At 33.3% G+C, this 25,762-nt stretch overlaps 1 protein-coding gene across 1 annotated transcript in view; it reads right to left on the reverse strand.

Annotated features, from left to right (window-relative positions):
- The window catches only part of LOC132731035 (zinc finger protein 226-like), a 36,529-nt gene extending 12,731 nt beyond the window's left edge, over nt 1-23,798 (reverse strand). The window contains exons 1-3 of the mRNA XM_060717137.1: nt 23,479-23,798; nt 19,658-19,748; nt 4,735-6,157 (exon numbers count right to left, since the gene is read on the reverse strand). Of these exons, the coding sequence (XP_060573120.1) occupies nt 4,735-5,599 (865 nt within the window). The 5' untranslated portion in view covers nt 5,600-6,157; nt 19,658-19,748; nt 23,479-23,798. The remainder of the gene's footprint in view (nt 1-4,734; nt 6,158-19,657; nt 19,749-23,478) is intronic.
- Between the last annotated feature and the right edge of the window lie 1,964 nt (nt 23,799-25,762).

Below are 25,762 nucleotides of genomic sequence, written 5' to 3' on the forward strand. Positions count from 1 at the left end.
CAATATTAATACCACCTTGTAAATAATCTCTATAATATAGCGCAACACCTCCGCTGCTACGCTTGGCTCTTCTGTGCTTGAATTTTCTATAATTGTTATGCGAAATAAAGCCTGATATATCGATGTTGCTGTTTTTGTTGCACCAAGTTTCACATAAAAATATAATGTCATGTTCAATAATCGAATAAATAAAATCCTGGTTACTCCTTTTTACAACGGAAAGAATGAAAGAATTTTTTAACGACTTCCCCGTTCATAGACTTTGCCTAATTTCATATTATTTTTACATATTATTTTACATGCAAACTGTAAAAATTACAATTACTATTTGATATGATTGAATAAGATAATATATGGTAACATAACAAATTAATATACATGTTTATCAAATTTTGAAACTTTACTTGCTTGTTTTTTTCCTTCTTTTCAATCCCTTTAATAGAGAAATAAATTTTTGTTGTAAATGAATAAATTAATATACTGACTTTTTGTTTTTTGTAACAATAAACATGAGGGGTGAATTGTCTTATTTATTTTTTTTTTGGGGGGTGAACTGTCTTGAGGAGTGAGTTGTCTTGGTTTTTTGTGGGGTGAATCGTCTGGGAGGTGAGTCGTCTTGTTTCCCTGTCAAAGTATAGGTGCCGTTTTTCTATGGCTACCATAAACCTTATGATTAAATTTATTTTACGATTTAAATGTGACTATAGCAATAAGCAGATTTTTCAAATATAAAATTTGATCATTATAAATCTTTAAATACCTGTTTTCCACTCGAGTAGATCTATCTGTTAACTTTTTTTTTTTTTACAAAATTTCGATTACAAATGGTGGAATTTAGCAAAGGGACTTAACTCGAAACGTCCTGTTTGCAATTATTCGCCTCGCAAACAATTCGCCCTAGTTTATCTTTTCATTCACTGGGATTGTAATCCAAACAATTTGGGCTTATTTGCATAAAATTGGTTGGCCTTTTTATCAATAACATTAATTGTGTAATTTGTAGATACTGGGAGCAAGTGATATTTGGTTTAACCAGGAACGTGCATATCATGCAGCCCAGGGAGTACTTAAGTTTATCAGAAAATATTTAGATATATAAAATCATACATGAATTAGATTTTTATTCTTCTTGATAAGTGATCCTTTTCCCAGACTGTCGGTCAAAAATTTATTTCTTAAGATACAATTAAAATGCCATTTTTTAAACTATTTCCATTGTTTGCCAATTTGGGTGATTTCAGAGAAGCAAACGGCATAAGAAGTATCACGGTAATTCCCAAAAATGGATCAAAGACAAAAATGGTCGGGTTGCATTTCGATATAGATGGATACCGAAAATAAGCTATTTTAGCGAAAATATAAGATCGCGTCTACGAAAATAATTTTTTTTTTAATTGTACATAAATCTATTTAATAACTATGTTAATTATATATTTATGCATTGTTTGAATGATTTTACAGCAAAATATTGAATTTTCATAACCAAAAAAATATCTAAAAATGTGAAGTTTGAGTCGAAAAATAGCTACCTACGAAAATAGCTCAAATCGCCGTGTGACGCGAAAATAAGAATGGGTCTACGAAAATAAGATTTATTTTTGGTATAATTTATTAAAACGTATTTTTCTTGTTATTAAATGAATTGCATGACTGAAATAATAAGGAACGAAATGTTTTAAAATGAAATATTAGAAGTGTGTTCGATTAATATAAATAGTATAGAAAGAACGCATGCAAAAATAACTCAAGGTGGCGACTACGAAAAAAAGATATTTAAAAATGGTTCTTAACTTTTATTAAAATCGTTTTAATTGCAAATATGATTCAATTTGTAAGAATTTTATAATAAATAATAACAGTGCAAAAATAACAAGAAACAACGATTACAAGAATAGGATTTACCGTATATAGAATATTTACGAAAAAAATCTATGCAGAACTCTACGAAAATAACATCAGTAAGGAAATAAAACTTGTATGAATATGATGTACATACAAAAATAAGGTAAGTACGAAAATCTGGTATAAACGAAAATAATTTTATTTATTTGATACATTAAAGTAAGTTATTTACATCCGCTTTTAACGGCGATTTGAGCTAACTTCACTTTTTAAAATATTTTTTTTTGTTCTGAAATTTTAATTTGCTGTAAAATCATTCAAAGAATGCAAACATTAATATATAACTAACATTATTAATTTAACAGATAAATGCACTATTTCAAAATTAAATCTTATTTCCGTAGCCGCGATCTTATTTTCGCGAAAATAGCTTATTTTCGGTATCCATCTATACCCTGCTGTAATGTTACGAAAAAAATTACCACTGACCATTAATGTGGAAAATTTAACTAATTCGGTAAAAAGGAAGTGGATGAGCGACAGACCTGGAATCGAATCCCAATGTATGGGGCAACATGTTAGTGCTGTATGCCAAATATCAAGAGGCTGTGATAAGTAGTTACTGAGAAAATTGTTACGCAAATTTCCAACCATTGACCATAACTGTCAAATTTAACTAAGTCAGCAACAGTCCTGAAATCGAAACCCACAGTTTGGGACCACGTGTCAAATATGCTGTATAGGCTGTGATAAGTAGTTGCAGAGAAAACTGTACTATTGACCATTAATGTCGTAAATTTAACTTATGAAATTTTAGTTAGCCAGCTAACTTGCAATAAAATTCAAGCTAATATGAACAGTCAATATTATAGAATAATTGATTATAACATAATATGTCTGTTGACTGTGTAAAAACAATAAAAACTATTGGGGGAAAAATTAGTCAAATATGAAGATATAATAAAATAGATTTTTATTATAAGGAATGAAGTCACTATTCATAAACTTAAATTTATTGACAGATGCTATGCGATTTAGTGTCACAGTTTTAAGAAAAGCATCAAAATGTGTTGCTTTCATATGCAGTCACGGAAAATGTTTGTACTGTACGTAATATTATAGAACCCATGATATCATAGGAACTAAGTATACCTTTGTTTATTAGTTTGTTTGAATATTTTACGCCTGTTCCCAACAGTTTTTCAGTCATATAGGCGGGTTGATTCTTAACCATCGTTCCTGGAGAGTTACACCAGTACTAGACTACCTTCCTCCGCGCTAAACTACCAAAGCATCTCCCGGGGATCGAACCCACGCCAGAGAGGTAACTGGATTAGAAGTCATCGACTCTAACCCCTCGACCACGGAGGCGGTCAGAACTTATAATTTAATACTAGTCTAATCTGTATACATACTTTTATTTAACCAAATAGTGAATTAGATTGATATTATAAATAAGTGAGTTTACTTTTATTTCTACATACTTGTTTGTTTATTTTCCCCAGATAATGAGGTAAACATTGTTGACAATTAATGGTATTTTCTAGTAATTGTATATAGGCAGTGATTACAGACAGGACGAACCTTGAGACAGGGCTGACTGTATGTTTGGACAGGGCTTAATTACTATATTTTGGGACAGGCGGCCGTGACTTAATGTAATAAAATAAATAAATATTGATGTATTTTTTTTTCTTTTAATGTTTTTATAAAGATATACATATATATCAATGCAGTTAATAATTAAGCAAAACAAATTTTAATAATCTATTGCATTCTTCAAACTGGTAAGTTATATAAAACCAGCTTGACAGCTTCCAATGCATGTATTGTCTTATTATGTCACCAGCAAAAACATAAGTCTCCCTAATCATCACAATGATCACTCCTGTGAATTTTAGTCAAAATCCCACCAGCAGTTTGACTTTTGAAAGCTGGACAAGAGTTTTCTATTTATAGCTCTTGCGACCATTTTGTGTAGCAAAGTAGAACAATGCCGGCAATATGCAAAAATAGGGATGGCACTAACCACTCCTGTAAAGTTTCATTAAAATCTCACGAGCATTTTGACCTCTGAAAGCCAGACAAGATTTTTTTTTTATTTACAGCTCTAGCAGCCATTATATTCAGTGAAGCAGAATGTGACGGCTATATGCACCTCTTGGGATGGTTGTGATCACACCTGTGTACTTCCATTGTAAACGCGACTTGGCGCGCACTGACTTCATTTAAATGCGCGATCTGCATAAAAAATCACGCAATCGCGCGGCCTAGATGCAACACTGAATTGAGTGCGGTGCTCTAACACTTTATTTAGTCTCACTCTATGTTTTATTTCTCAAAAACTTTATACTTTAGTATCTTGTTCTAGTTTCCAAAAATTTATCATTTATCATAAAGATGAAAACATGTTTGACATATCTAAGAATAAACAAAAATACAGATTTCTTAGGCATAATGTGCCTTCAAAGTGACATGAACACCCTGGAGTAAAATAAAAGACAATATGCAAAGTGGCATTTTGCCTATTCAAGAGTAAAATAAAGTGAGTGTGAAGTTACAGTTTAAATAACTTAAAATTTTTGCCAGTAACTTTTATCTTTCACAAATAATTCATATGATTCCCTGAAATAACTAGCAATATCCTTCAGAAAACAACATTGCAATGTTTCGGAGTGCTTTTATCATTAACAGATTGCTGATCTACAAATGTATATCATCCAATGAAATGCTGCTAAAATCGGTATTATCAGTTTGTTGGTATAATGTCCCCGGTGACCCTTGGCCAAATCAGTTGTTTTCATTGGCACACCAGTTGCATCAGGTAAAAAAATAAAAATTATGTAGCTAATTCAGACAGCTCAATATGACAGTCATAAAATTTAAGGATTTATAGAGTTTTTGTCTCTACAGTATGAGACTGTACTAGATGACATTTCTTCTTCTTATGATTCTTTAGCAAATTTTGCGAAAGAAAATATTTATTGCATAGACCACAGTTAAACAAATTTTCCCCAGTGTGCACACGCAGGTGTTGTTTTTTCATTCCATTTGTTTTGAAGGATTTATTACAGAGATGACACTTGTATGAACCAACACTTATGTGAATTCTAGAATGTGCTTTCAATGCCACATGATATGTAAAACTCTTTGTGCAGCTACCACACTGATAAATCTTATGTACTTTGTGATTATACTGGTGCAGTTTCAAAATGGACGAATTAAGAAATAATTTTCCACAGACTTCACACAGCAAAGAACATTTTTTAATATGATTTAACTTATGTTTTTTAATATGATTTAACTTATGTTTTTTTAGGTCCAATGAAAATTTAAAGTACTTATTGCAATCATCACATTTAAACAAGTGTATTTCACGCACATGGGCAGCAAGATTTGTTACTGAAGCAAAGTCTTCCTTGCATAACCTACAAAAGAATTTCCCACCAACAACATGCTGCAGACGCGTGTGCTCTCGATAGGAACTTAGTCTTTTAAACTTTGCCAAACAAACTTCACAAGTAAACGGTTTTACCTTGGAGTGAATGACACAGTGATACTTTAAGTCTGATAAACGTACAAAAGTTTTTTTGCATACACTGCACATGTAAGGCTGTCCGTCTGCGATGATTTCATAACCGGTATGACTTTTCATGTGAGCCTCCAATGTCTCTTTATTGGAACACGATACCTTACATATTCCACAAACATATGGAAGTGAAATGGGTTTCAAATTGAAAACACTCCGTTGATCCATGGTTATTGTGTTAATGCAAACCACTTTTAGATTTAGATAAAAATGCACAACAAATGACACATTCTTCTTTTTCTATAAAAGTGGCTCCCAATCTACAATATTTGCTAATCTTACATTTAGTCTCTTTTTTTCAGTGCAAATCTGTCAGAATCTCTTATTTAATTATGAAAAAAAGTTCACAAAACCCAAAACAATTTTGTTTTGTAAAAATGCACCAGCAGCTGACAGTAAAATCCCATGTACAATTTTCCTAATCACTGCCACACAAATCAAGAACATAACATTTTTTGTTGTTAAATTTCTTTTTCATTACTCAGTGTTCTGGCTTGTAAAGTCATATACTAATCATTTTCGCTTCTTCTTTCAATGTAGCTTGTTTTCAGTTTTACCACATGTGCTTGCAGTTGTTGCATGCCTTTCAGGACTTATTTCATTCTTTCTACCAATTGAAATGAGTTGTGTTTTTGTTCAAACAAGATGATGTTTTTACTTCACTTCTGATCACAGCATAGAGATATCACATCAGGAATGCTGACACTGAGACCGGCCCATATTTATCTGAAACAGAAAATATTCAAGATTCATTGAAAAATTTATATTACAGCCAAATAAGAAGCTCTAAAAATAGAAAATTTTCTAATCCAGATCCAAAATCCCTTGCACGAGATTGATCAATTTCCAACATTTTGTCTAATGAATAACCAAATGTGTCAACTTCTGAATCATTACTGCCTTTTTGTCACATTTTTGCATTTTATTTTATTTGTTATTTCTTTTGATTACCATAACATATGGCAGCTAAGGGACCAAAATTATTGTATAATTTTTGCCAAACCACAGGCAGTTAGTGCGTGGCTTGGATAGTATTCATGAAAATGACTACGCCCACTTTATTTCACTTATAAAATATTTCTTTTCACTCAAAATGTGTTAAAAACATCTTATAAATAGTATATGTGGATGAATTTTTAAAAACAACTTTCCTTTGTTGTTTTACTGAAAATAAGATGTTTGAAGGTGATTCAGCTTTGTCAGCCATGTTTGTTTTCACTAAGTCTGTCCAAAGTGAAAGTAGGCCCAAACTAACATAGCAACAAAGCTCTCAATGTAATATGATGAACCATTTGAAAGTACACTTCCAGGTAACTTTAAGGCCTACAATAAACAAATTTAACAAAAATAAAAATGATAACAATAAGAACAGGAAGTGGCTAGCCGTACCGGCCCGTACGGCTAGCCAAAAGTTCTAGCCATACGTGAGTCACGTACGACTAGCCAGGACACACTGTATTGGCTAGCCATACGGCACTTAGGCGAAAGTGCATATGTTTATTATGACTTAAAGCGAGGATCAGAGTTTTTAATGGAATTTAAATTTTTGAACAACTTTGAAAAGGGTCCACCTAAGGATCATTTCTGTAAAGTTTGGTTGCAATTGGCCATGTAGTTTAGGAGGAGATGTTGTTTGAAAAGTTTGACGCCATTTTTTGAAGGACGCACGACGGACGCAGAGTGATGACAAAAGCTCACCTTTGAGCACTTCGTGCTCAGGTGAGCTAAAAATGATAATAAGAAATTTACCTTGAATGGGCTACATTTCTGAAGACTAAAACCAAACAGACTTTAAAAAGGATTTTGCCATTCATGAAATGTGCATAAAACTTTGCAACAAGAATGTTTTCACGGTGTCAAGGGTATACGCATCATTTTTCCGCGTACCGTCGATAATTTATCATCCTGTGCGCAGCACCGTATCATTTTAGACAAAACAAACACTTAAACACAACATGCATGATGGAAAACGACCTGAAAGTCAAACTTTTGAAGTAAGTGTATTCATAAAAGTGTGTCTACGGAATAATATGATCATTGAAGCTTATGTCTTTACCTAATTTTTATCAAAGACTTGTACGATTTCTTTGTTTTAATGAAAACAGCTAGAACTGGCTTGGGGAAAATGATCATTTGGAAAACTTTTAAAAGGAGAAAATTATGTTGTCAATCAAAATATTTATTTGATATAACTGTAAGCATCAAAGATATGTATACAAAAAATATTGCACACAAATTTAAGCTGTTTAATTTCTTAAAAAAGTCATAAAAGCGTGACAACTGACCGAGTTCTTGGTACCGTATCATGGGTCCGCACCGAAAATTGTGGCACCGTATACATTTGCGCTAGACTTGCACCGCATAATGATGATTAACCTAACGATGAATAATCTTATTTGTATTTATTTATTGTTGCCCATCTGGGCGAAGCATGTAGATGTATATTAATTATTTACAAAGCGGAGGAAAACGCATAAATACTCGTCAGTTCTAAAAGCAAACCTGGTTCTTTGTGTGTCCGGCGTAAACACATGAGACCACGGTCACATTCGAAAGAATCTGAGTCTTTACTTTATTATTAACCTGAGTGCAAATTGCTGACTTTATTATGCATGTAAAGAAGCAAGTTTATAGTGAAAATGTTATGTATATTTAACACAAATATGCATATATCATTGTTACCATTTTATACATACTCTTTGAGATAGTGCTTACGGAGAGAGTTTCTAAAAAAATCAAGCTTCCTACTCAATCCGTGCAATTTAATATTTGTCAATTATCATGTTAATGAAATGTTTATATATAAATTATTGTTATAACTAAAGAATTTGTGTAAATACATTGGAAGCCGAGACTTATAGACTGAAACGGCGGACTTATAATTCTGGCATCGCTTGTCAGGCGCCATGTTTCCTTGAGCAAGAATCTTAAATTGTTGTGGTAAAAGTTATCTATAAGTTTTATAATAGTCTATCAATAACTGGAACTACAAGGAGATAAACAAGCATTCCGACACAAATATGGATACAGTACGAGTTTTCATTTTACAGACTTAAGAAGACAATTTTGAAGAAAATACGAGTAACTGTATCGTGTAATTGTAAAGAACCGATAAATTAATAAACACATTTAATTATAAATAGATCTATGTCATGTTCACGTTGAAAATATAAAACTATAGAAAATATTTGCAAGGCCTTTAAGCTTTGGGCAGTGACAGGTGTAGGTAAATTGTATTCGCACGGAACTTTCGTGCACTTAGTCAATCGGACATAATTCACTTTCATTCATGATAAATAATGTTAAAATGGCTGTTATCAATTAACAGAATGTAAAATTTACTAAAATCGATTATGTCAGTCAACATTGAAATCGTCTCTAACTTGTTTTGCGTCAATGTTATATGGATTACGTTTTGGACCCCAAGTTTCCTTATTCACATGCTTACCTTAACACAATATTCAGCCGTTTATTGCAGTTGATTTTTGTGTGTGTGGGCCGGTCGGTACAGTAAATGTCACGTTATTGTTGTTTTTTATAGAATAGTTATTCGTCAATGCTAAAATGAACAGTTACATTGGTCCTGGAAATGGCCCTCCAATTTCTCGATAAATTGGATATTCTCATGAGATGCGTACTACTTTCTATCGGTTTCTATAGTGTTCTGTTTGAGGCAGTTAAAAATATCGCCAGTTAAGATTTACTAAATCTCTTGTTTAAGTTCATCTATTCGATAAATTCAATGTTGAATGGCGCGAAAAGTATTTTGTGAGAATGTAAAATCTTGCTACTTTATCTATAAAAATACAGAAAGGCGAACTTTAAGAAAAAATCGAGCATGTCAATATCAGTCCTTTAAGAACACCGTATATTTCAACAGCAGTAAATCCACATGGAAAGTAAAAAATATTTAAAAGTGTCTCCTTACTATTGTGGCTGATTTTGAACACTTTTGTGCGTTGTGTTGGTGCTAGCCAAACGGCGCGTTGTCGGGTTTTAGTCTTGTCCTGTCTCTAGCGCGGCACGCCAAACGGCGCGTTGTCGTACGGCGTGTTGTCGCGATTTCATATTGTCGCTCGATTCAAATCGAAGGATTGGCTTGATACAAGCCAAGGGACAGGGCGACATCGCCACAACACGCCGCATGACACGCTGCATGACAACGCGCCGTTTGGCGTACATCGTTAGCGACAATCTCCTACGCAGTGATCTCCCCTTATCAGTACAGAGATCTCTGCCATCACAAACATTGAAATATCCAAATTTGGATATTTATATTTTTTAGCTTTTTAATTTATTTTTCATTATTTTGTGTACTTTTGATAATTTTTTGTTAAAATATAACGGACGTAGGTACAAAAAGTTAAAAATAAAACAGAAAGAGAAAAATGACGTTAGATTTTCTATGTAACGGTCGATATTTACATTTGAATTTCGACATTACGTCATGTGACTTTCATCATCATGTGACGTCTGTGAAGGCAGTGATTACAATTCTGCCAAGGGAGGTAATCAGTGTGAGGAGTTTGCGTTAGCGACAGGACAAGACGAAAATCCGACATCGCGCCGTTTGGCTAGCGCTTCGCTAGAGACAGGACGACAAGACAAGAGCAGAAGGTCCTGTCTCTAGTACGGCACGCCAAATTGTGCTTTGTCGTGCGGCGCGATGTCGCCCTGTCGCTGGCTTATAAGCCAATCCTTCAATTTGAACCTAGCGACAATGTGACATCGCGACAACACGCCGCACAACAACGCGCCGTTTGGCGTGCCGCGCTAGAAACAGGACGGCAAGACGACAGCGCGACAACGCACCGCTTGGTGCTTTGCCGTATTGTCGCTAGCGACAAGACGAAAAGGCGACAACGATATAGGTTGCGTCGTCGCTATCGACAACGCAACGCGCAATGTACCAAATCAGCCACCATATTTAGCCACCTTTCTTAAATTCAGTAACATGCGTAAGTTACGTGCCCAGTCAATTAGTTTAGTAACTAAAATTCAAATGTAAAAAAGAAATACTATTTTAGAAATATGAGCTTTGACTTGCTTGTGTGTTGTATTTAACAAATTTGAGAGTAAAATTTTAATTACTGATATCTGCAAATATTATGCAATTCCCGAGTACAAAGAAAAGTTTAACTTCACAACAGACATAAAATGCAACTGCTACGAAAGCATAGAATTTTAACAAGAAATTATCTTTAAAAAAATCTATAGAGGTCCAGATTGCTTCCAGGCCCAGGTAATCCACTGCCCCGCTTACCCTAACCGATAACCAACAACAGTTTACTACCTCTTCTTGTCAATCCTACAATAAAAAAATAACAATACCCCCTCCACAAAAAAACAGCAAAAAAAACGGTTTAACACATTTTAAAGTACATGTATGCAGTATTACCGCGCAAAAAGAAGCGGTGCCATGGTTCTGCATGATGCGGTACCATGTTTATCAAAGTTTTCTTCATTTTACAACAGTATTTTGCATTATTTGTATAAAACTGGTATGTTATCAGCTCGGGACAATGCTTTTTGTGATCATTTGACATATGATACTTCTTCCGACAGCTTTACTTTCAGAAAAGGATAAAAAATGTTCGCATTAAGAACACAATTGTTTCACATGTATAAAAGTGTTTTCATTAGTTTCAAGTTATAATAAACAAATATTGTTGCAAAATGTTTTGCACACCTAGATTAATCATTCAAAACTTCCGTGGTGTATGCAAACTCTCAAAATAAAATCAGTTTCAGTAAGAAATTTTCGCATTTTTGAATTTACCTCTTGCACTTTTTAGAAGATTACGTAAGAATGATACGGTGTTGCGCGCAGAATGATAAATTATCGGCGGTACGCGGAAAAATGATGCGTATACCCTTGACACCGTGGTTTTTGGTCTTCAGAAAATTAGCCCGTTTAAGGTAAATATTCTTATTGTTATCATTTTTATTTTTGTTTATAATTGTCCTTAAAATATAAACTAAGAAGTGTACTTTCATATGGTTCATCAATTTACAATAAGAGCTTTGTTGTTATATGAATTTCGGCCTACTTTCACTTTGGACAAATTTTAGTGAAAACAAACATAGCTGATAAAACGAAATCACCTTAAAAACATTTTGAGTGAAAAAATATTATAATCTAATGAAAAAAGAAATTTAATTCAAAAAAATAAGTGGGCATGGTCATGTACATGTATTCTATCCAAGCCATGCACTGGCTGCCTGTGTGTCAAACATTTGGAAAATCTTGCAATAATAAGAACTTGCGGAATTGCAAATCTCTGATTAAGGTTTTAAGTATATGGCATCATAGGCTTCATAGCTTCCCCTCCATTAGCATTTCAGAAAAAAATCAGAAATTTAGCACATTCAAGGTAAATATTCTTATGGAAGTGGCTAGCCAAAAGTTCTAGCCGTATGTGAGTCACGTACGACTAGCCTGGACACACTGTATTGCCTAGCCGTAAGGCACTTTTCAAAATTATATGGAAGGCAAAAAATGCATATGTTATTTTGTGTCTTTAAACGACGATTTGAATCAAATCTCCGCATTTGTCCTAGTTTGTACACTTTAATAAAGCTGATCCGCAATTTTGCAAAACAAAAAAATGAATATGAGTAAGCTAGCGTTGTATAATATATCTTAAGTGTCAAAGTTGCTTGTTATAACGTCCTTAATTTTCATGCTTTGTATGAAAGACGAATTGTTAAATCTTGTTAATTAAGCACATGGATCGAATAAATAATGATTCGAGGGGAATAAATAAATAAATAAAAAGAATATTAGAAAAAACGGCGAAAAGAAAAAATAATTTAATAATGCAAACTTTCCTTAATGATGGACGATGGACAAACTTCTATACCGACGGTAATTGTAATTAATCAGAGCCCAACAACAATTTTTTTTTTTCAATTTAAAAATCAAACTAAATGAAACAAAAAAGGATTATTATCAAAATTTTATAAACTATTTCAATTGATGTTATTTAACTGCAACCAAACCCCAACGTTATTTTTTCTCGACGTCTTGAGCAGGGCGTCAAGTGAATTTTGGTCAAAAAAATATAGGACTTACCTCTGAAATATAGGACCATTTTCCCAAAAATATAGGAATATATAGGACAAGAAAAACAAAGAACTTCTGAACTTAAAAACCTCCTCCTTCACTCACTACACTCTCCTTTCATTTACAAGTTAGAACAGGTATTACAACTTTCAACATTTCAATAAAATTATGACAATTAACAAAATGATGTACTTGGAAAACTAACATAAACCAGTAAATACAGCACTAGGTACTGTTCTGTATCTGTGTCCAGCTATATGATAATATATACTTATAATAATCATAGTAACTGTTAAGCTTATAATAATTTAACCAGGAATACTAACTACATTGGCCTACTGTAACATACATTTGACAACCTGTTTGATTAAGATGTTTGTGTTGCAACCATAAAAGGTCAAATGCTGCTAAATTAATCACACTTCTGCTTCTTGGAATGAGATGAATGTGGCACACTTCATTCCCCAAATGACTTTGGCATGTAATACATCTTCATTAGGTAAAGCATAAGTTAGTTTTGGTGAACCAACAGCAGTACCTGAGATTCCTGACCTGACCTTTCACTCTCTGCTGTGTTTGAAGATGCACTAGGCTGTACTTTGAATGTCAGTTTAGTCTGTTTTATTGAAAGCATTTACTCACTTGATTTCTCGTGTTGTGACCATTTTCCATGGTGAAGTTACACTATTGTCACAATGATGTTAGGGTACACCTAACAATATGATCTGAACTACCTTTAACACACCATACTTTTTTCAATTTGAATTAATTTCAGTTAACCACTGTTCCTGAAACTTTGTTTTTTCTATAGGCATGTTTACCATTGTTAATGATATACTTGGCTCATCCTTGAGTAAAATATTTTAATCACAGAATTTATTGAAATCCATGAAATTTTAACTTGAATAGAAAAATGAACCCTGTACAGGAAGCTTGCAGCTATCTTTTTAACAGGTCAAGTAAAGTTGACCTTTTCTTTAAAAAAAACCTATAGTGTGAAGAGTTTTAAATATTGCATATCTACTTTGTGTGAAGTCAAAACATGTTTATTTTTTAGAGACCGTGTAGCAATTATAAATATTGTCTAATATCAATTTGCGCATAGAATATCTAGACCTGAAACAGAATACTTGTTAAAATATAGGACAGCTTCAACTGTAAGAATGTTTGACTTCCCTCAATCAAATCCAAAAGGTAAAACTGGACTAGCTGGGCTGGGCAGGGTCACTACACTTGAAAGAAAGATGGATTTTGAACTAAATGTTGCACATATACAAACAGATGACACAACCTGTTTGCAAAATACAGTACTGGTTTTGCTCTATTATCTAATATTTCTTGCTTAACCTTAAATATAGGAATTTATAGGAATTTCACAGAAATATAGGAATTTTAATTGAAATATAGGAATTTATAGGAATTACTCCAAAATATAGGAATATATAGGAATTTATAGGAAACTTGACGCCCTGCTTGAGATGACAAAGTTCATTCTTTACTGAAGCCAACGCGTCGATTAAACACGCAGTAAACATTCTTGACTAAAATCCTTGCTTTAAGTCATAATTAACATATGCACTTTCGCTTAAGTGCCGTACTGCCAGCCAATACAGTGTGTCCTGGCTAGTCATACGTGACTCACGTAGGGCTAGAACTTTAGGCAAGCCGTACGGGCCCGTACGGCTAGCCACTTCCTATTCTTATTGTTATCATTTTTATTTTTGTTAAATTTGTTTATTGTAGGCCTTAAAGTTACCTGGAGGTGTACTCAAATGGTTCATCATTTTACATTGAGAGCTTTGTTGCTATATTAGTTTTGGCCTACATTCACTTTGGACCCACTAATTGAATATTAATTGGCCATGTTTCATAATTTCTACCCATATATAACCATCAATACACTTCATGAAGTTAGAAGTAAATGCTATAAGTTTTTTTTTATAGGTTTTACGTCATACAAACACATTATAGGCCATAATATTATAGCGACATTCGAGCTTTAATGGTGAAGGAAGACCTAAGGTGCCCTTCTGTGCATTATTTCAGGCATGAACGGGAACCTCAGAGTAGAACCACTGACATTCCATAAGCTAGCTAGATAGATGAAAGAATATAAAGTCTCTGTTGGGATTTGAACCCACAGCGGTGAAGGACAAGTGGAAATGCTTTAAGAAATAAAGTTTGAGTGAAAAATAATAGTTTGTTGAAACAAGAGGGCCATGATGGCCCTGAGATCGCTCACCTGTATATAGGCCCCCCCCCCCAAATGTTGCAGGGCCAATTTAACCCAGGGGCTTTTATTTGAACAAACTTGGTAGACACCCATAAGAAAATGTTTCATGCTAAACATCTAAGCTCTAGCTCATTGGGCTTTTTAAAAGAAGATTTTTTTAAAGTTATTACTATACATATCTAGTTAAAAACAATGACACCCCTGGGGCTGGGCCAGTTTTGACCCCAGGGCTTTTATTTGAACAAACTTTGTAGACACTTACTAGAAGATGTTTCATGCTTAATATCTAAACTCTAGCTATTTGGGTTTTTTCAAAGAAGATTTTAAGTTTTTGCTATACACATATAAAGAAAATCAATGACCCCCGGGGCGGGGCCAATTTGACCCCAGGTCACTAAAAGATGTTTCATGCTTAATATCTTAACTCTAGCTATTTGGGTTTTTTCAAAGAAGATTTTTTAAGTATTTGCTATACACATAAAAGGAAAATCAATGACCCCCGGGGCGGTGCCAATTTTGACCCCAGGACTTTTATTTGAACAAACTTGGTAGACACCTATTAGAACATGTTTGATGCTAAATATCTTAGCCATAGCTCTATGAGTTCTTTATAAGAAGATTTTTAAGTTTTTTACTATATGCATATAGGGAAAATCAATGACCCCCAGTACGGGGCCAATTTTGACCCCAGGGCTTTTATTTGAACAAATTGGTAGACACTTATTAAAACATGTTTCATGTGAAATATCTAAGCTCTAGCTCTTTGGGTTTTTAGAAGAAGATTTTTTAAGTTTTTGCTATATGCATATAGGGAAAATCAATGACCCCCTGGGGCGGGGCCAATTTTGACCCCAGGGCTTTTATTTGAACAATCTTGGTAGACACTCATTAGAAGATGTTTCATGCTTAATATCTTAGCTCTAGCTCTTTGGGTACTTTAAAAGAAGATTTTTTTAAGTTTTTACTATATATACCCCAGGGCTTTTATTTGAACAAACTTGGTAGACACCTATTAGAACATGTTTAATGCTCAATATCTTAGCCATAGCTCTTTGAGTTCTTTAAAAGAAGATTTTTTAAGTTTTTACTTTATGCATATAGGGAACATCAATGACCTCCCGTGGCGGGGCCAATTTTGACCCAAGGGCTTTTATTTGAACAAACTTGGTTAAAACCTATTAGAACATGTTTGATGCTCAATATCTTAGCCATAGCTCTTCGAGTTCTTTAAAAGAAATTTTTTTAGGTTTTTACTATATGCATTTAGGGAAAATCAATGACCCCCCCCCCTGGGCGGGGTCAATTTTGACCCCAGGGCTTTTATTTGAACAAACTTGGTAGACACCCATCAGAACATGTATAACGCTAAATATCTTAGCTCTAGCTCTTTGGGCTTTTGAAAAGAAGATTTTTAAGTTTTTACTATATGCATATAGGGAAAATCAATGACCCCCGGGGCGGGCCAATTTTGTCCCCAGGGCTTTTATTTGAACAAACTTGGTAGACACCTATTAAAACATGTTTGATGCTCAATATCTTAGCCATAACTCTTTGAGTTCTTTAAAAGAAGAGTTTTCTAGTTTTTACTATATGCATATAGGGAAAATCAATGACCCCCCCCCCCCGGGACGGGGCCAATTTTGACCCCAGGGCTTTTATTTTTTTATTTGAACAAACTTTGTAGAGACTCACTAGAAGATGTTTCATGCCAAATATCTAAGCTCTAGCTCTTATGGTTTTTTAAAAGAAGATATTTTAAGTTTTTTCTTTCGGTTGCCATGGCAACCAGAGTTCTGCATGGAATTAAATTCTTTGAACAATTTTTAAAGGTGACCACCAAAGGAACATTCCTGTGAAGTTTGGATGAAATTGGCTCAGTGGTTTATGAGGAGATGTCATTTAAAGTAAAAGTTTACGGACGGACGACGGACGGAAGGACGGACGGACGGACGAAAAACGATCACAAAAGCTCACCCTGTCACTTTGTGACAGGTGAGCTAAAAAGTCTAAGTTCAAGGGGGATTCTAGAAATAGTCAAGCAAAAGTATTGAACCTTCTCCCAAATGATTAAAGTGATAATAAGACACATATATATGTAGTTTAAAATAGATACATTAACAAGAGGGCCATGATGGCCATGAGGTCGCTCACCTGTATATAGGCCACTGGAGCAGGGCCAGTTTAAACCCAGGGCTTTTATTTGAACAAACTTGGAAGACACCTATTAGAAGATGTTTCATGATGTTAAGTTTTTACTACACACATATAATGAAAAACAATGACCTTCCCACCCCCCACCCCTGGCAGGGCCAATTTTAATCCAAAGGCTTTTATTTGAACAAACTTGGTAGACACCCATCAGATGTTTCATGCTGAACATCTAAGCTCTAGCTCATTGGGTTTTTTAAAAGAACATTTTTTTAAGTTTTTACTATACACATATAGTTAAAAACAATGACACCCTGGGGCGGGACCAATTTTGACCCCAGGGCTTTTATTTGAACAATCTTGGTAGACACTCATTAGAAGATGTTTCATGCTTAATATCTTAGCTCTAGCTCATTGGGTTCTTTAAAAGAAGATTTTTTTAAGTTTTTACTATATGCATATAGGGAAAATCAATGACCCCCTGGGGCGGGGCCAATTTTGACCCCAGGGCTTTTATTTGAACAAACTTAGTAGACACCCATTAGAAGATGTTTCATGCTAAATATCTAAGCTCTAGCTCTTTGGGTTCTTTAAAAGAAATTTTTATAAGTTTTTACTATATGCATATAGGGAAAATCAATGACCCCCTGGGGCGGGGCTAATTTTGACCCCAGGGCTTTTATTTGAACAAACTTGGTAGACACCGATTAGAAGATGTTTCATGCTAAATATCTTAGCTCTACTTTTTTGGGTTCTTTAAAAGAAATTTTTTTTAAGTTTTTACTATATGCATATAGGGAAAATCAATGACCCCCTGGGGCGGGGCTAATTTTGACCCCAGGGCTTTTATTTGAACAATCTTGGTAGACATCCATTAGAAGATGTTTCATGTGAAATATCTAAGCTCTAGCTCTTTGGGTTTTTAGAAGAAGATTTTTTAAGTTTTTGCTATATGCATATAGGGAAAATCAATGACCCCCTGGGGCGGGCCCAATTTTGACCCCAGGGCTTTTATTTGAACAAACTTGGTAGACACCTATTAGAACATGTTTAATGCTCAATATCTTAGCCATAGCTCTTTGAGTTCTTTAAAAGAAGATTTTTTTAAGTTTTTACAATATGCATATAGGGAAAATCAATGACCCCCTGGGGCGGGGCCAATTTTGACCCCAGGGATTTTATTTGAACAATCTTGGTAGACACTCACTAGAAGATGTTTCATGCCAAATATCTAAGCTCTAGCTCTTTGGGTTTTCTAGAAGAAGATGTTTAAAGTTTTTTCTTTTGGTTGCCATGGCAACCAGAGTTCTACATGGAATGGAATTCTTTGAACAACTTTGTTAAGGCTTCACACAAGGAACATCCCTGTGAAGTTTCATTATGATCTGCTGCATGGTTTCAGAGGAGATGTCGTTTGAAAAGTGTGAACAGACAATGTACGACGGATGACGTACGACGGACGAAGAGTGATCCTAATTCTAGCATATGCTCAGGGTGAGCTAAAAAATAAAGAAGTTAAAACTAGAAATGTGTCCATAGGACACATGTGCACACTTCACTGTTTTGTCAATATTATAACTCTAGGTCAAATATTTTTTGGGCTACACATGTCACCAGTTGAAAACTAAAATTCTTTTACCAAGTGAAGGGCAAAAACTATACAAATACTTAATAAATTCACAAGCAAACCCCAAGGTGCATACACATGCCTGACCATTACTCTTGTAAACTTTCAGGCTTACAAGTCAAATACTTTTTGAGCTATGCATGAACAAGTTGAAAATTGCAAATTTATACTAAGTCAAGGGCAATAACTCTAACAAAACTGAAAAAAAGTCCACATGCAAAGTACCAGGTGCATAGTTTCACAGTGACGTTTATCATTATTCCTGTAAAGTTGCTTGATTTGAACTCAAGCACTCAAGGAACAAGTAACACAACATATGAAATGGTTTATACTAAGTCAAGGGCAATAACTCTATAAATACTGGACAAATCTACAAGCAAAACCCAAAATGCACTACTGCACATGCTGACCAACATTCTTGTTAAGTTTCATGACCCTAGGTTAAATACATTTTTAGCTACATACGACAAAAATTGGAAAATTTTCACTAAGTCAAGGGCAATAACTCTGAAAAAAACTTTTAATTCACAAGCTAAACCCCAGGTGCACAACTTCACATGCTGATCAACATTCTTTTAAGTTTCATGACTCTAGGTCAAATACGTTTTGAGTTACATGCAAAACAAGTTGAAAATTATAAATTTTGACTAAGTCGATAGCAAATTCTCTAAAAATATCCAGAAGAAAATACCCAGGTGCACAACTACACATGCTGATCAATATTTCTGTTAAGTTTAATGACTCTGGGTCAAATACTTTTTGAGTTATGTGCGACATAAAAAGGGAATGATCAGACAGATGGACGACAGAATGATGGACAAGGGTAAATCTATATAGCCCCCTTCTAAAGTGGGGGGCACAAAATTCATTTTTTTTCATGAAGTTCACATCAACCTTTGTTTGAGCTCGGGACCTGATTTTTGTGTATCACTGTCATAATTTTCATTGTTTTCATAGTTGGCTTAAGGATCTTTTGCCTTCTCTCTAAAATCATCTGACACTTTTAGAAACTTCATTGAACGCCGCCTTTCCTTGTCGATCTTGTTCATCATATTTTATACGAGGAACAGATTTATATTTCTTTGGAAACAATATTTATTGTATAAATTATCAACTAATATATGCAAAAAATTTCATTTAGAAAAATATTACCTGTGTTTCTTCTTTTACCAGTCCCAGTATCATTTTACAGGCAGTTACAATCAACGTTATTCAGTTACCAGTTATACTCCACACCATTTACCTAGGGATACAAATTAAACAGTAAACATAAAATCTAACAATTGCTCGTTCACATAGGGCTACAGATAACATTTTGTGTATATTGGGTAATTACCCCTTATTTTGTAATCTATTGGGTTTTTTCTATTAATTTTCTTTGAGTTATTTCTGTATTTTTTACCCTACCTAACCAATTTGGGTTATAAAGTACAAGTTCATGCATTTTACCCAAAATTTTTGACCTTCATTGTAGACATTTGTAGGTTTTGTACGGTAATAAAAAAGCATGGGTGAAAGCTGGAAATTTTAAAAATCCTGAATTTAGCAGATTTTCTATAGTTTTACATAGGGAATAGAAGGCTTTCTGGAAACTGAAAATCCTGAACTTCAGGAATAATCCTGAAAACTTTCACCCATGAAAAAGCTACTTACTACTTTGCTTTATGGTTTATTGGCCTAGGAGATTTCCAAGTTGCCTTATATAATTTAAAGGTTAAAACAGTCTGAAACAGTATGATCTGCCTGATGTACGCGTTAATTAATAATTTTCGTCATTACGCACCAGTTCAAATGTAGTTTGTATAAATAAGAATTCATTTACTTTTTCTTACCCTTAGTTATTATTTCTATTGGGTTTTTAGACATTTTAATTGGGTAATAATGCAAATACGCATGTTATCTGCAGCCCTGTTCACAGATCAGGGATGTTCAGGTGGTTCTACTCAGTGTCCGCTTCTGTCTAAGATAATGTATAGAAGGCCAGGTTGGCTATAAGCAATGATTTTATGAGTATAGCATAGCCCTTCGGGTATTCCTGCAAAAACCATCGGGAATTCCTGCAAAACCCAGGTTTTTAAAAGGTAATATCGAGAATTACTGTAATAAAAATTTTCATTAAATATCTGACACAAACAAATGCAGATGCCTGTGAAATTTGGGCAAAATGTGTACAAAAACATTTTATACAGGTTATGATTTCTAGCCTGGGTTTTATCACCTGGACTTTCCCAGAATATCATTATTTGTTGAAAGGGTACCTTAAATCTCCTGTAACAATTATTTATGATGGACGGATCAAATGTCAATTAAATTTTCACCATCAAATGATTGTCAGAATTAAGAGGACCGCTCGACATATAACTGTAACGGTAATTTTAAATGAAAGTTATGATAACCTTTTTTGTCGACGAGTTAAATTTGATAAAATTGACAGCGTATTAAACTGAATTTATTACAAATGAAGTTAAATTAAAGATCGTTTCTTTCGTTATCTACTTTCATTTTCTTTACAACATAAGTGAATATGAATATAATGTCCGGCGCAAGCTTTTTAATAGTAAATCAGAAGGGAATAACTGTTAATCCACCTATGATATGATCCATGATATCACGGATTTATATTACAGGGATCGGACACTCCCAGTTAACCCTATATAAATGCTTAAATATCTTGTCGTGCACCCGATAAGGTACATCGATCGATAATTTACCGGCGCTAAGCGTAAATGCCCGTTCGCAACGGATACCTACTTTACAAAATACCATATAACTTTTCCATTTATTATCCGATTTTAGAAATTTAAAGTTTATTTTGAAGAAAAATACTTGTTTAATTCGAATATCTAATTTATTTTTCAAAGGTGCAGTTTATCTGTCCGCAACGACGATTAAAAAATTAACTTGACGAAATCCGCGGTAAATTTACATTTTTTATATTTGAAATTTATCATTATGGTAACATAAATTCAATTTCAAAATAAAAAAGAAGCCGATGTAAGTTATTCACAGATGATCAATATTTAAGATTGATTGGGTTATGTAGTCAAATTTATTAACGCACAATTGTTTTACGGGTTATGAATTGCGGGCTTTACAATTCGCTCAACGCGTGAAGAAAATTTATTCATTTTTTAGTACAAAATATTGCCGAGATTTTAATATTGCCATATTCATAGAATATTTAAATTTCATTCATCATTTATATCATTATTATTTTTTGTAAATCTGTTTTCAAAAGTCGGTGCAGTGAAGTAGACAATCATCGTAACCGTTTTAAAAGTACTCTCGTGTGGCTGTCTCGATTCCGGCTTTTTTAATGTCACTCATATATTTTAATTATTCTTTTTTTTTGAATGCCTGTAGAAAGGTATTTCTGATATTTTTTAATGTAATGCTAGAAAAATAATAAAAATTGTTACAGTTTGAGTCAGTTTTATGCGTAATAAAAGTAAGTTTTGATTATTTTTTACACGTTGCTTAAATTTCTTTGAAGTTTAATTACTTTTGAAGGGGGTTAATTACCAGGTAACAAGTGATAATTGAAAAAACTTTATTTTCAAACTTTAATTACCATGTTACATTATGATAATTGCAACACTCAATCTTCAAAAACAAATAGAATTTGAATGTATATTTTGTATGTGCTACAATCCATGATATGTGTGATAAGAAAATGATTCTGAAGAGGATATATATAAATACAATGTAAATCTATTTTCTTTATTAACATTTATAAATGAAATAGAAAATATACAACTAAATCCTTGAAAAATAATGAAAGTAAACATATGACAAATAAATCATTTGACGTGAATTGTAAAGGATAACTATGAAAAAAATCTGTTTCAAAATAAAAAAATATATTATAAAACAGCTGTTCTGTATGCCAATAAAAGTTTCTTCCTTGCCAATCTAATGAATTCATCTATATATGCACGCTTGTTTAGAATGATCTGAAAAATATATTTAATACACTAATTAGTAGAATATTTACTATATTTATAGTAATATACAGGTAATCAAATAAAAAATGTACAAATCATTTGAAAATAATTCACAGAAATAAAGACAAATTTCAAACATGAATTTCTTTAAAAGTTTTTAAGCAATTAAGAAAGTTAACATTTTTTGCAATGCACCCATTAAACCATGTAAAAAAGAATTATCTTAGTCTGAATCTGGGTAATAATTTGTGCTTGAAGTAAAAGGGCGTCAAAGTGTAGAGTATGCCTAAACAATAGGCAAATATTTTTGAATAAGGTACTTTTTTAACTAAGCCTTATATCGTTCTGTCAGCATATATTGATGTATTAATACTTTAGCGACACAAAATAATACTGTATCAATACATTCATATGTGTATAATTTTTCACAAAGCTGCAATAACACCACATACTCTGGTGAAAATCTGTCATATTTCGCACTCTGCGAGTTCCGCCGTCCACCTTTATCCGATGTGCGATTCCGCGCATGCGCGCGACGAGACTTTAAGCTAAACGAAAGTGTCCGATCCTTGTAATATAAATCCGTGATGATATGAATCAACTATGGCTTTTTTTATCTTCATTTAATGCAATGGTTGCATTACATTATACTCATTCTTATTACTTGTTTCAAACTACTTTTAAATTAAAATTGAATATTCTGTTGTAACACAAATCCAATTCATTTAATAAGATATGTACAGTGAGACAACATAATTGCGATACAACAAACATCGATAAATGAATCTCCTCACTTCTCCCTAAAGTCTCCCCACTTCTCCCTAAAGCAGCTGGAGGGAGAAGTGACTTCTCCCTAAATTTTGAACCTAGCTTGAGCCCTGAGAAAGGATAATACTCTCAGTCTCTGAGTCTGAAGAGGACTATTTTGATTGAAGTAGGTCAACTGAGGGTAACTAATCCATTATGTCTATTACCGATCTGAATTTTATAAATAAATAGAAAAAGTATTTCATTATAATTAATTTTCACCAGTTTTCAACTTTTCCGTCGATAGCCTTATAGCTCTGTATTTCTCTGCATTGCTGCCGCATCGACCATTTAATTTTCAATATGGCGCCTGTCCTGAATTTCGATGGTCTCCGTGAGGAAAATCCGTCACGCATGCGCACTTGAAATGTATATACCAAAAAAGGTTTGCCGGCTAGAGACCATCTCCCCACTGCTTAAGTGAAAACAAACATGGCTGACAAAAATAAAAAATATTTCACCCAACTGTCCAAGTATATGTTCCGTTTCCCTATGGCTACCATAAGCCTTATGATTAAAATGTGACTATAGCAATAAGCAGATTTTTCAAATATTAAATTTGATCATTATAAATCTTTAAATACCTGTTTTCCACTCGATTATCTGTTAACCTTTTTTCTTTTTACAACTTTTCGATTACAAATGGTGGAATTTAGCAAAGGGACATAACCCGGATGATATAACTATTCGCCCCGCTAATAATTCGCCCTAGTTTATTTTTTCATTCACTGGGATTGAAATCCACACAATTTGGGCTTATTTGCATAATATTGGTTGGCCTTTTTATCAATAACATTAATTGTGTAATTTGGAGATACTGGGAGCAAGTGATATATTGGTTTAACCAGGAACGTGCATATCATGTAGCCCGGGGAGTACTTAAGTTTATCAGAAAATATTTAAATATAAAAATCATGCATGAATTAGATTTTTATTCTTCTTGATAAGTGATCCTTTTCCAAGACTGTCGGTCAAAAATTTACTTCTTAAGATACAATTTAAATGCCATTTTAAAACTATTTCCATTGTCTGCCAATTTGGGTAATTTCAGAGAAGCATACTATTATTGTATCACGGTAATTTCCAAAAATGGATCAAAGACAAAAATGGCCGGGTTGCCTTTCGATATAGATGGATACCGAAAATAAGCTATTTTAGCGAAAATATAAGATCGTGTCTACGAAAATAAGATTTATTTTTGAAATTGTGCATAAATCTTTTTAATAAATTATGTTAATTATATATTTTATGCATTGTTTGAATGATTTTACAGCAAATTGAATTGTCATAACCCCAAAAAAATATCTAAAAATGTGAAGTTTGAGTCGAAAAATAGCTGCCTACGAAAATAACTCAAATCGCCATGTGACGCGAAAATAAGATCGGGTCTACGAAAATAAGATTTATTTTTGGTATAATTTATCAAAACGTATTTTTTTTGTTATTAAATGAATTGCACGACTGAAATAATAAGGAATGAAATGCTTTAAAATGAAATATTAGAAGTGTACACGTGTTCGATTAATATAAATAGTATAGAAAGAACGCATGCAAAAATAACTCAAGGTGGCGACTACGAAAATAAGATATTTAAAAATGGTTCTTAAATTTTATAAAAATCGTATTTATTGCAAATATGATTGTAAGAATTTTATCTTCTGTTATAGGACAAGAAAAGTTTGTGGTAAATAAAAGTATCAAAATAAAAGCAAGAATTAAAGTTCTAGTGCGAAAATAACAAGAAACAACGATTACAAGAATAGGATCTAACGTATATAGAATATTTACGAAAAAAAATGTATGCAGTACTCTACGAAAATAACATCAGTAAGGAAACAAGTAGAGATTTTGATGCTAAAGCATCAAGTCGCCGGATAGAAATATGATTGTATTATCATAAATAAAAGAAAAAAAAATAAGTTTAATGGTTCGATTATAAAGAAAAGAGGAACAGTAAGTTGAGTACAGAAATGTTTATTCATAAACACGTTTTCATGTACTTGCCACAATTATATCTTTCTTGCTATAAACTTTGTAAAAGAGTTTTATGCAATAAATTTATGTTATGTTATATTCTAACAACGACCCGCATTTTTCCATATTGAACATAGAAGAACCGAAAGTGTGTGTTATTATGCAATAAAGTAACAGTTTCACGTTCTATATTTAGACATGTAACGTAATTATTATACGGATGCGTCGGATGCGTATATCATTATATCACTCGGGCTACGCCCTCGTGATAGAATTCCTCGCTTCCGAACTCAAAACAATGATGTTATTGAGCGATAAAATCACTGTTTGGGATATATTATAACTAACATTATTAATTTAACAGATAAATGCACTATTTCAAAAATAAATCTTTTTTCCGTAGCCGCAATCTTATTTTCGCGAAAATAGCTTATTTTCGATATCCATCTATATAATATCCAGCTGTAATCTTACGAAAAAAAATTACCACTGACCTTTAATGACTGTGGAAAATTTAAGTAAGTGAGTTAAC

The sequence above is a fragment of the Ruditapes philippinarum genome, unplaced genomic scaffold, assembly GCF_026571515.1.
Source record: "Ruditapes philippinarum isolate M1 unplaced genomic scaffold, ASM2657151v2 ctg275_1_1_1_1, whole genome shotgun sequence".
Taxonomy (NCBI): Eukaryota; Metazoa; Mollusca; class Bivalvia; order Venerida; family Veneridae; genus Ruditapes; species Ruditapes philippinarum.